This window comes from Fulmarus glacialis, unplaced genomic scaffold (genome assembly GCF_000690835.1).
Source record: "Fulmarus glacialis isolate BGI_N327 unplaced genomic scaffold, ASM69083v1 scaffold24501, whole genome shotgun sequence".
Lineage (NCBI taxonomy): Eukaryota > Metazoa > Chordata > Aves > Procellariiformes > Procellariidae > Fulmarus > Fulmarus glacialis.
Window position 1 is genome coordinate 14,192 of NW_009192492.1, and position 12,895 is coordinate 27,086.

General features: G+C 37.8%; 1 protein-coding gene across 1 annotated transcript in view; it reads right to left on the reverse strand.

Annotated features, from left to right (window-relative positions):
- The window catches only part of UBE2Q2 (ubiquitin-conjugating enzyme E2Q family member 2), a 47,167-nt gene that overhangs the window by 13,319 nt on the left and 20,953 nt on the right, over nucleotides 1–12,895 (reverse strand). The window contains exons 4-6 of the mRNA XM_009587101.1: nucleotides 12,010–12,066; nucleotides 9,172–9,312; nucleotides 726–810 (exon numbers count right to left, since the gene is read on the reverse strand). Coding sequence (XP_009585396.1) covers nucleotides 726–810; nucleotides 9,172–9,312; nucleotides 12,010–12,066 — 283 coding nt within the window. The remainder of the gene's footprint in view (nucleotides 1–725; nucleotides 811–9,171; nucleotides 9,313–12,009; nucleotides 12,067–12,895) is intronic.

A 12,895-nucleotide genomic window follows, 5' to 3' on the forward strand; every position in this document is an offset into this window, starting at 1 on the left:
CTGATTCCTTTGCCGAGCTAGTTTAGCTGCAGCCCTTATATGGAGCAAATAGAACAGTCAACCACCTACCTAAAGCTAATCAGTGTTTGTTATTCAAACAAATTTGAAAGACAAGCTTGTTTTCTACTGCCATATGTATCCTTATTCCAAGGAATACATGGAGCTCAGGATCAGATTAACACCATCACAAAATAATAAAAATAACAGCAGTGTAATTAAGGTTAAACCCTGCATAATAACAAAACCTTCTGCTGTTGAACACAAATCCCTCTACAGCAAGCATATTCTTTAGAGCAGTACTACCCACTGGTAGCGGTCAAAGCTTTTGCCCTATATACCTGGAGAGCTGAATTTCAGGTAGTTCTGAAAACTCAAGAAGTCCCACAGGAGTAATCTTGAGTTGTTCTTTGTAGTCATCCACCCCAAGAGCATTCTCATAGTTACATCAATCCTGTTAATTCTCGTATGAAGCTTTGCATAACAAAAAGGAAGAATATTTTAGAGGATATGTATCCTGACTTCCTTTTTCTCCACAAATACATTATTTTATATAATGAGATTATATACAATGTATGTATCTATGGATTTTTATATATATGTGCACATATACACACACACACACATACACACTTATGACAACAAAACACAGAAGGATTAGCAGGAAGTATTTGCCAAGAGAATTCTTTTAAAGTATATTTTAAGACGGGAAATCTGAAGCATTTTACCTGTTTTATAACTCTGTGATCTATATATATCCCTGAGTTCTTTCATAAGTCGATCTGAAGCCTGAACTGACCCAGAGACTGCACCCTGAAACAAACAAAAAAGACTCCAAGTAAGTGAAAAGTAATATTTACATCAGACAGCTTTATTTCCATTACAAAGTTACACTAACTAGAAGGTATTAAGAATATATTAAATTCTGTATTACGATTAGGTTTTTGAGAAGTTACATATTCTAGTGAGCAAAGACTGCTCAAAAGAAACAAGACACTCCCTCTAAAGCAGCACATTAATATATACTACTACATGGTATAGGTGATACAAACTTTTAATCACAGTACAACAGACATGTTTTTCTGTAAAGGGGTGTAATCTTTTTGGCATTTTGATTTCCAAGATGGATCCACAGTACATTTCTAATCGGGAAATACTTCCTTTTGTCTTCTGCTCTTATGCACTGGAAGGAAGAGTAAGATTAATCCTAAGAACAAGCTTCTGCACGTAAGGTTTTGCTGTTTTTTCCGAAGTATATTTTTATTTGGTTATGAAAAAAGGTACAGGAGTTGGGAAGTATCCACTATAGAACACCAGCTTCTGGATGAAGTAAGACCAACCAATATATTTAGAAAATGCAGAACTAAAGTAACACTATTATTTGCAATAGCGTGGGAAAAAAAAAAAAATCAACACCTACACAGAGGAAGACTAAGGTAAGTAAACCTTAAAATACCAAATATTTTGTTGTGATTTGTCATAGTTCTTGTGGTTTATGCAATCAGGGCAGAAATCTCTCCTGTTCTTTTAGAACTCAGTTTTGTATTACTCAGTATCTCAAAGTGATAGAAAACTTAGCATACAATTTCTGAACCTGGTATTTCAGCCTGAGATACATTCCTAAAGAAAAAAAGAAGGGGGAAAAAAAAAAAGAAAAAAAAAGAAGAAAGGGAAAAAAGAAAAAAGGGAAAAAAAGAAAAAAAAGAAGGGAAAAAAGAAAAAGACCTTTAAGTGACATGAATATAAAATATGACTGGCTCTAAAAACCACCAGTTATCAAGAAACTGATGTCTACTTATATCAACAACTGGTGCACTGGATATATTCTGCACACATCCCCAGTGTTGGCAGTTCTGTGACCTTCGTATTAACTTTCGCCCCAACTTTCTGAGCTTTAAAGTGAGGACAGAACTTTTCCTCCTACAAAATTAAAGTGCTTATTTAGAATAACATGATCACCAAAAGCACCTAGATGACTCTCTCCGATTCAATGCCAAAGCTAGCAGGAAAGATTTTGATACTAAACCTTAGATGTTACATGATTACCCTTCTTACATATTCCACCCAAAATACCATTTTACGTTCAAGATTTTTGGAAAACAGAGAAAAAAATTAGCATTACAAGATTAAAAATATGGAAAAGGAATGAGGATTCCAAATGTGGTAAGGTAGCTGTCACCTCAAACCCCAATCCTGCAAAACTTTGGCTTTCACCAGCAGTCAGTTTCCGAAAGGTAGATTATTTCATGAGACCCATGCAGTTCTCTGCTGCTGCTTGGACTTCAATCACTCCCACTGAAATACAGGCTAACACATGTGGCTCATAAGTGTGCTTTCAGGAAGAAAAAAACCCAACCAACCAAAAAAACCCAACCCCCACACCACCAAAACAACCCCACCACCAAACACAGAAAAAGCCCCCACACCTAGAATAAAGTTAAGTTCAGCCTCTCTTACATGAAGTACTGACTGATTATGGGTCTGTTTTTCTACTCCATCTGAAAATTTGAAGACTTTTTTTTCTTCAGTTTCCTTTCAGACATTACGAACATCTACAAACAGATCCTTTTTGGACAGAAGTGTCAGAGAAGTATTTCTGGAGGAATCTGAAGCAGCTATGACCACTGTCTAATACCTGAAACATCATCCCTGTTTGCCTGAAGTCAACAGTGATGTTATATATTCTACAAGGTCTTAACTGTAGGATCAAATTATTTCTTAATAAGGATTAAAGATCCGTAATAGTTACTTGATGCTAAAGCCTCCACATACTCCTTTGTCTTCTCTGTTCAGTAGCATCATATAATATGCTTAGCTTCACACTATAATCTGTAGCCTATTCTTTTAGGCTATTAATTTTCATATTCCACTGGATTTAATTATGCAGATTACTGAAATTCCACTAGTTGTTCTTAACGGACCGGTATGAAGAATGAACTTTGTAATTAAATATGCAAATAAAAGGCAACTCCTTTCATCTGATTAAACAAAAGCTACATAAAGACAGGACTCCAGACAAGTAATTTCTCAGTTTACTGAAGCCCCTATCTATAGAGCAGTATCAGACAAAGAAGGGATTTTCTTCCTTTAACAGCAAGCGAATGAGGTTTTGTGGAAAAAAACTGGTTGTTTATATACGTTAATTGCAGATTACTACTATTTATACCCACTATTTGCAGATTAGCTGAAAAAGGAAGCATTACACTTAACAAGTTAACACCACGCAGTTAACCATCATTCTCTGTAAAATTGCTGTGCTTTTTCAGACCTCTGCTGTGAGTGTTAAGGTTGAGACTCATGAATGCGTTAGGTCCAGAGGAAAGAAACTCCATAAAGAAGTATCAAGATTTTGGCTTTCTTCTGTGCAGAGCTGTGCAATATCCTTGCCTTGTCTGCTGTATTGCTTACTGAAAGAAGGATTTTTTCTTGTATTTTTCACAGAATATCAACCTCTAAATACAGGGAATTTAAAACCAACTTAGATTCTCAAAGACATCCTGTGGAAAACTAGTTTCCTCATTTCATCTTTATTTGCATCAAATTAAGCTACTGAATTTCTGTATATAATGCTGGAAGCTCACCTTTGCGTATGAAAATTTAAGTATCTTCTCTACTGTAGTAATTTAAAACCAAAACTTAACACACCCACATACTCCCGAGTGCCATTATAACTGCTGATAAACTGAAGTGGTTTTTTTTTTAAAAAAAAAAAAAAAAAAAGGTTAATTTTAGTGTGTGTAAGCTAACCTCAGTAGATTTTGTCTGTAACAGTGTTGTTTTTCACACTTTTTTCTTAGGAGTTTTTAGCTCATATAGCAGTATTAAATATAGTTAGACTTGCTACTCTAAAGAATCAATAGACTGCACACCAGTAATCTATAATGAAGAGGAAGAGGCTAGCAAGCTTAACCTAACAAGTTTAGCACAGGAGCTTACTTTATATGCTCCGAACTACCCTTGGAGGAAGTTGAAGAGGAAGCCTGCAGAGGTTAACTGCTATACCTGATGGTAACCTTAACGCCAAAAACCACTGCTTTGAAACAAAGTCTTCATTCTGGTGTCACTTTTGTTTTTTATAACTACTCTTAAAGTGCAGTTTAGAATACTACTTGCATTACACTACTGCGTGATATAGTAGAGCAGTTTTGACTATAATGGTACTAAAATTGCTTTCAATAACTGGCTATATCAAGTTATAATTTCAAAGACTGAATTCAGGCATAAATAACTGAATATCCTTCTGGAAAAGTGGGACTTACCACTCCAAGGGAGATAAAGCGCCCGTTTCTCCAGTTGTGAGATCAAGACTTATAGTCACAACTGCCTTAGAAGTAACTGATGAATCATGGGATCTGACAGGTATCTGTCATGTGGGGTTGATACCAAGAGCAGAAAGGCATAGGCTTTCAATCTGTAAACTGAAGAAGTTAAAAGAGCTGCCAGACAAGCCCAAAGTGACCTTTTTCCTATTAAGTAATCAAACAGGCACAAAAAGTGTCACTTCATCATCCTCTCCTGTACAAGCATACTTGTGGTTCTCCAAAACAATAAGCAGGTAAGCTGGAGAAATCCCTGCTACAGGAGGTAAACATTTATGTGGACAACATGTCATTTGCTGAGAGTTGCAAATAACAGAAACACCTGGTGCAGCAATTCCCAGAGCCAAAACTGTTGGACATGAAAAATATTCATGAGATGCATCACTACAAGCTTGTCCTGTTCTCAAACTCTTCCCCCTAAGGATGTGCTCCTGCCTCTGTGAGAAACGTGAAACTTTGGTCCAAGTCAGTACAGGCATTATATTTTTCAGAAGTGTTTCTATCCTTAATTAGTATTTTAGTGTGAACGTATAGATTTGAGTAAAATACTTCATAGAACAGTTAAGCAACTTCTAAGAAAAGTAGGACTTCAGAACTTCTGCATTTGCGAGTCAGTAGGGCACACCTAACTGTGCAGAAATCAGCACAGCACATGCCACTGCCCTAGCCGCCTGCTGCACTAAGTCTCCAGAGATATGAGGTTTTGCAGCCTCAGCTTTTCTTTGTACATTCTTTTCCCCTTCCATCCCTCAAAACACAACCACGGTCTGCTCCTAAATGAGTTATCTGAGGTTGCAGGTACAGTTCACTACAGTTTTAAATCCAAAGACGGAATTGTCTGATCAGAAAAATACTGTCACACATCACAAACAGTACAGTAAATCGCTTCACTCACAATATATTTCAGGTAACTCGGCCACAAGACTAAAGATTATCTGCTAAAACAAAACACAAAAAAATGCAAACTCCTCCGAGATCATAAAATAAAATTTAAAGTGACCCAAAAAGAGCTAAAGAATACAAGTTTGTTCTATTGTCACTGAACTTTCTCAGTATTTGGGCAGAAGTACATTCATTCCTGCAAGTTAAAGTGGATTAATACTTACTTCAAGGATTAGACTGAAAATGGAAATGACACCTTAGACTTCATAAAATCTGAAGATGAAAGTGAAGACATTTGAGACTTCTAAAGTAAAGTGCATAAACTCCTTAGTAGGAAATGAAAAAAGCTAATAGCATTATCTAAATAAGAAAAGCATTAATCTCTAAAATGACTATGTGGGGAGAGACCTCTAACAAGCAAGCAGCAGCAAGTTGTTAATATTTGAAGTTAATGATTCCAGTTCAAAGACCTTTTTTTATTCCCAGTAAGCAAGTGGTTCTTTAAAGTTATTACAATGTTAAGAGGAGGATTAATTCTTGCTCCAAGTTACATACTGTACCGCAAGCCAAATTTAAGTTCATTTCCTGATGCTGGCAAGAAGAATAGGATTAGGGATACTGCCAAGGAAGAGAACTAGTCTACAAAATTAGCAGATACATATTCTTAACTTGTATAAAACACGCAAACCCTAAAAACTCCTATGACAAAAGTCTTGAGCAGCAGAAAAATGTCTTTAACCTGTTAAGAATATGCGAGAACAGGACTGCATGCACTCCGTTCCTATGGAAAAACCTTTAGCATGATCTGTAACTTCAACCTGCATTTCAGCCAAGGGGAGAGAGGATGACTCATGGATTTGGGCCAAAGAACATGAAACTGAAAAGTCTTCTGGTTGCATTGGGCACTAGTCAAAGCCCTACATTAGGCTTCACGTTCTCTCTTCTAACAACAAACACGTAAATGGCATGGCGTTGTTTTACATTTCCCTGCTGAGGAAACAAAGTATCCCAAGGGAGCTGTGTAGTTTGTGTGAAAACCAAACTATGTTTAGCCACGACATTTAAGTTTGTGAAACTCATACTGTCCTTTAAGAAAACCCACTGTGAAGGGCTTTATGTTAGGATACTGAGCAAATTTCTGCTATCTTAGAGCATGTTTAACCTGTTCTATTAGAAGTCCAGTGTTTTGGCAGCATAAAAAGGCATTTAAGTGCTACTAGGTTAGCTCTTTCCTAGGTCAGTAGTGCAGCTGTAGTTTTCAGTTCTCAAGCACTTAAGAGTAAACCCTCACAAGTCCTTTGAGAAATTATTTAAGCAGCGCAGCTATTTCTGGTGACCCACAAAAACACCACGGTTCCTCAGCAGCAGTTGAATACCCTGCTCCCTGTGCTCAGCTGACCTTGTTTATGCACCAGCGTCAACGAGAGCGTCTTGGCATGAGAAACAGCTATTATGTAAGTTGAATCTGCTGTTGTCAAACAAAAAACCAACAGTGTTCATTTCAGCTCCACTAGATGTGGAGGGAAAAAGCAAAAGGAAAGGCAGTATTTGCCAAATGGGAAAGAACAGATAGCAAAAGAAAATCTGCAGTTTTAAAAGGCTTTCCACACCAAGGAAGAACGTTGACACTACAAAAACCTTTTTTCAGTTCTACCAAATTTTTAGATGACAGTAAAGCAGACTATGCCTTTCAGGCTGCAAGAGGATTTATTTTATTTAACAATTAAGGAGTCTTTACCATTAGGCCTGAGTTATAAATACAGAAATACACAGAATCTCAATAGGCATCTTCTCAAACTCTGAACAAACAGTTAAGTTTAAACAAAACCAGTAAGTGATCATTGTGTTTATGGTTAGCCAAGTCTTAAAATAGACTTGACTACGCAGCAAAAACAGTTTGGCACCTTATGTTTACCTGCTTTTAAATACTGAAATGCTGATCAGGTTTTGGGGTTTTTTTGTTTGTTTGGGTTTTGGGTGGGGTTTTTTTGTTGGTTGGTGTTTTTTTTTTTTTTTTTGAAGGGGTGATCATTACTGTACACTTTCCTTCAGACAACCTAATAGGTAACTATTGAATTCATACACAAACCAAAGAGCAGTCTCCTCTAGCCAGCTATCTCACTCTGCCTATTTCAGCAGAACATAAGTCTAAGGTATTTTTGACAGGTTTGCACTCAAGTCATACTAGAACAGCACTGGGACAGGAGCAGAAGACTTGTAGTTGAAGAACTCCGGTAGAAGCATTTCTATTTTATTTCTTTGCAAAGCAGATGGCTACAAACTGAATCTTTTTTCCATGTTTAAGTGTCAGTAACTAAGAGGAAGAAGTTTTTTTTCTAAACTAGATAAAGTTATTTAGGGCCAGTAATTCATGACAAGAAATAGTCAAGATTCTGCTAATTAAAGGAGCCTTCTCCCTAAATTCTTGTGATAAGTAGATCTATCAGGAGTGCATCCAATATTAAAAGTGGATTGACTTGGCTAGCACTGAGTACTTTGAATGTATATAGTTCTCGCTACAAATCAAAAGAGGTTTACAACAGCAATTCTCTTGAATCTAGTATTTTTTAAGTGCAATTTAGGCTTTTTTAGAAAACATCTGCTGGAAAAATCATCAAGCATAAGAACTAGAACAAAGCTCGTTCCTTGGGCAAACATCCAGGTGTTCCCTACATACCGATCCTAAATCTTACTCCTTCCCTAAATACTTCCAGGTCCCTCCCCTGTACCTAACTACTGCTCACATCCTCAACTATTAGCTTAATGAGAAATAGCACATCTTGTGTCTCGACATGATCTACATGTCTGCTGACTCGCCAAACAGCATATAAAAACCTATGAGCTCACACAGTAGAGGGCACCAATTTAAGCACCTTCTCTCTGTACAGGTGACTTATGAAAATTTTAGAACCCTTACCTTTGGTTGAAGTTGGTCATGAACAGAAGTATTGTATTTCATGCATTACACATTTTAAGCCTCTGTGAAACAAAAGTTTTGATTTCTTTGGAAGCTAGGCTAAATAAAATTAAGGTTGTATGACATCATCATTCCCTCCTACATGCACCTTTGAGAAGTAGAAGCTTCTCTGGAACTTGGCACTTGTGACAAAACATTTCTAAGCCTCTGGAGGATAAACAGTTTTTTTACAACTGCCTGCTGGCAGGATCACTCAGAAAACCGTGATAATAAAGCTGCAGAGCTGCTGAAGGCTCCTTGCTTTATGTCTGGCAAAAAAAAACCCAACCCTTCAGTAATTTCCAAGTAGCATAGATATTACTGAAAAACAAACTCATGCATAAAATGGATTTAAACACAAATTCCTGGGTTTACTCTGTATGTTAAGTCACCCATGACTTTTAATGCAGTCAGTTTTATGTATGGCTTTTTTTGTTATTTCAATACGGGCTCAGCAACAAAAGTCATGCTTACAACCTAGATGCTTTCTGCTGATTCTGCAAGGAGGACTATTGTTCATAACAAAGGCGACAACCAAATAGATACCTCTGGAAATTAAACAACCAGTTAAATATCCTTAAGAAGTATGAAACCTGGATTTACATGTAAGAGTTGACTCTAGTGAAAAGCTAAAAGATACTTCCTCATCCAAAATGCCAAGAATACCCCACCCCAGTCTGACAAAAGAAATTACGATAGCATTCTCCCCGGCTGAATGAGAGTGCTTTGAAGTAGTTTTTGTGCCTCTGTGGGCTGTGGATAACAACTAACTTCCTGTGCCAAAGATTCTGATGAAAGATGAGTTCATTTACTAAATGACCTTGGAATTTTAGCTGGCCTATTCAAACTTCTCCAAAAAGAGCTATTTGGGTCCCATAATTTGAAACATTTGTCCTATATATACTGGAAGTCAGCTACAGGTTAACTTATGTCTAGGTGCATAGCTTATTTGCTGAAAACCATTTCTATTTTAAAGCCAGAAGTATTGCAAAGAAAAAACATAAATCATTAACTCACATTTAAGTGATCTTGCCTTTGATTTTTTCTGATTTTTTCTAAGATTGCAAGGTTCTCTTTTTCAATGCCTTCATCCTCAGATTTCTTCCCATCAACTGGTTCCTCCTCCTTCATATCATAGTGATCCAGATCTTCGATGTCCTTCAGGATAGAGGAAAATTCACTGTAAATAACTTAACTATGCTCTTCATTCAATGAAACCCTCTCCAAGGGCATTTAGGGATACAGCCACATAATACTGCACAGCACTATGTATTAGTGATTGTTGGATGCCATTTCTATTTTGCTCTAACTTCACACTCTCAGCCAACAGTATTCACTGGAAGTGTAGGGAGCCTTCACAACACAAACGAGACCCAAATTCACAACATGTTTCTGGTCACAGAAACAAGCACAATAAAACCTCTGCAAGAAGTTAAGATTGTAGTGAATTAGCCCATTAAAGTAGGTAGAAAACAGGAAGTTAAGGCATTCTGAACAGGGCTTGAGAATCCAAAAGTTTGGGTGTCTCCAAGATGTTTCTAAAAGCAGACTCTTTTTTCAATTAGAATCCTAGCTATAGAATCATAGAATCATAGAATCATTAAGGTTGGAAAAGACCTCTAAGATCATCGAGTCCAACCATCAACCTAACACCACCATGCCCACTAAACCATGTCCCTAAGCGCCTCATCTACACGTCTTTTAAATACCTCCAGGGATGGTGACTCCACCACTTCCCTGGGCAGCCTGTTCCAAGGCCTGACCACTCTTTCAGTAAAGAAGTTTTTCCTAATGTCCAGTCTAAACCTCCCCTGGCGCAACTTGAGGCCGTTTCCTCTCATCCTATCGCTGGTTACTTGGGAGAAGAGACCAACCCCCACCTCGCTACAACCTCCTTTCAGGTAGTTGTAGAGCGCGATGAGGTCTCCCCTCAGCCTCCTCTTCTCCAGGCTAAACAGCCCCAGTTCCCTCAGCCGCTCCTCATCAGACTTGTGCTCCAGACCCTTCACCAGCTTCGTTGCCCTTCTCTGGACACGCTCCAGCACCTCAAGGTCCTTCTTGTAGTGAGGGGCCCAAAACTGAACACAGGATTTGAGGTGCGGCCTCACCAGGGCCGAGTACAGGGGCACGATCACCTCCCTACTCCTGCTGGCCACACCATTTCTGATATATTACACTTCTGGCAAACAACGATTAACGTATCTGGCCGGGCTACAGCAACCCTTCAAGAAGTTAAATATTAGAAAGCTACCGTACTTTATTCAAGGTGAACATTTCAGCTGAAGATTAGATGCAGCATTAGGATATGACACAAAATTATGTGTCATAGGTCAAGTATCCTGCTCACAAGAGCCAACATTTCAGTTCTGAGTTCTAGACTAAGACTGAAAAATCTTCCACTCTGTATTCTGAGATGGGGTTATCCTGTTGCAGAGGAGCACTCTGAACTTAAGACAACTGCCTGTAAGGTGATTCAAGAGCTATTTGTGGAGAGGAGGGGAAGGATGTAAATACCTTGAAATGAAAAAGGAAGCACTACAGCAGCCACACCAGCAAGCTGTGAGTATTCAACTACCAGACATGCTCCAATATACAGTACTCCACTACACCTGTGGCTACTCTTTATGCACCATGTGTTTGCATGGCAGGAAAACCTGGCCATAAATGCAAATTCAAGGATGTCTTATGTAGTAAGAAACACACCTATCTGGTGCCTTTGACAACACCATTTCATCCAACTGTTACAGATTTTAGACTGAGTATTCTCTAAAATGCTCATGTTTCTCAAAATAATGAAACAGCCCTAGGAACCCTAAGCTGCTTTTCAATTTAGAAATTGGACTAGATTACAAGTCGAAGATATCAGTGCCACACACAATGCCACCTGACAGTTCATAAATAATGACAGACGTGACAATTTTTTTGTCTGACGTAACTCGAACAGAGTGCCAAAGGCATAAGTCTGTAAGGAAAAAGAGCCTTGTGGCAGCAGGATATGGGAGTGTACACACTACCTTTACATAAACCCTGGCTCCAACAAATGTGGTCTGGATCGGGCTAAATACGATTTAAGAGAGACTGCTTTAAATCAATTCCAGAACATGGGTAACACTGAGATCTTTTCTAAAGGAAGACCTTCTATTCAAAGAATGAGTTGTTCATTCTTACCACACACCTTCTTCATTAAAAATCTAATTCTGAAGTAGTCAGAACAGTTCTCGTATAATAAAGCTATTTATAGTGATTTAAAAAGCAAGCATCTTGGAGCTATTCTAACATGCTGTAGAAGTAATTGAAAGGGGTGGTTCTCAGACAGTAAAAAGCTCATTAAAGGGAGCACTGTGTTGCCAGACAGTGACATAAACCCCTTAAAGTTTAGCACATCTGTTTTGGATGTCCATCGATTTCCTTCAATGTATTAAAGTTAAAAACTAGCTCACCTGTTTAATAAATCAGCAAACTGATTTACTCTTAGCCAGTCTGCTTCAACTTGGGAGGCACTTTCAACTGTATCGGAGCCAGTTTATATGCTGCTTGAAATAGGACTTAACTATGCAAACTTACTGATTTGGCACACAATGTTATGTATTGTTTGACTAAAGCACAAACAGATGTCCAATTCTCTGTATCCAAGTACCTCACAGCTGAGATCTAGGTTTAAGAAGAAAATTTCACCAGTTTTGGTGGTTGAAGTGAAAGCTGACATTAAGGTAAACATCCACATTTTAAATTATCTTTTCTGTTGAGCTCTAGGGAGATTACATTTTACAGTTTGGCTTCATAATTAGCCAGCCACTGCAGAGCAAATGCCAGAATTCTACTAGATTAGGATAACTATCTCATATATACACATACTTCACCCATATCTTCTTCTTCCTCCTCCTCTGATGTAACTTCTTCTGTTGTTCCATTCTGCAATACAACAATGAGGTTTCTGCATAAATTGTGCATATGTTCCTTTCTTTCAAAAACAGGAAGTCTACTATCAAAGAGAAAACAGTATATATAAAAGTTACTCTTAGCAAGGTCTGCAAAGGACTGAAGTTTAATGTGAAAGATACATAAAGATGCTTTCCTAGAGTATGACAGTGAAAAGATTTTTGCATGAAGCAAAGATAAACAGAATGTCACAATTAATTTCACATTAAGTTTTAAGTGGAAACTTAAGATTCAGATAAGGATATCCTATTATGAGGCAGTGACAAATGCAATAAACAAGTCAAGCGGGTTATAACTTATGATCTCTTAACCATGTAATCAGATCACGGCTCTGACTAGAAACCATATACATGCTAGACCTCTAAAAAGAAGAAACCCAACAAACTTTAGACCTCTAAAACTTAATTGATTCTTGTCTCACTACTAGAACTTCTATGCAACAACTGCTATCATTATATAGCCATTGTTATTAGATTATTTGATAAAATACCAAAACAGCACATTGAGTGCATTTTTCACGTCTTTCCATTTCAGGATACCACTTCAAGCTCAGGAAGTCTGAGCTGCAGAAATACTCAGGAGCATTCTGATATGCTTGTCCTCTGCTTACTCTTCCTTTGGCAAAGAAGGAATGACACTCCTGTAGACAATGCAGTGGACTAAAAGGAACTTTGTTCTGACTTACTAAGGCCACTTTTATTTAACTTGCAAATTTTCTGACATTTCTGGCTAAGAAACCTTCCATGAGTTTGTTTTTGAGTTTTAGAGCATAAGCAAGACTCTTCAATGAAGCTACTTCCTA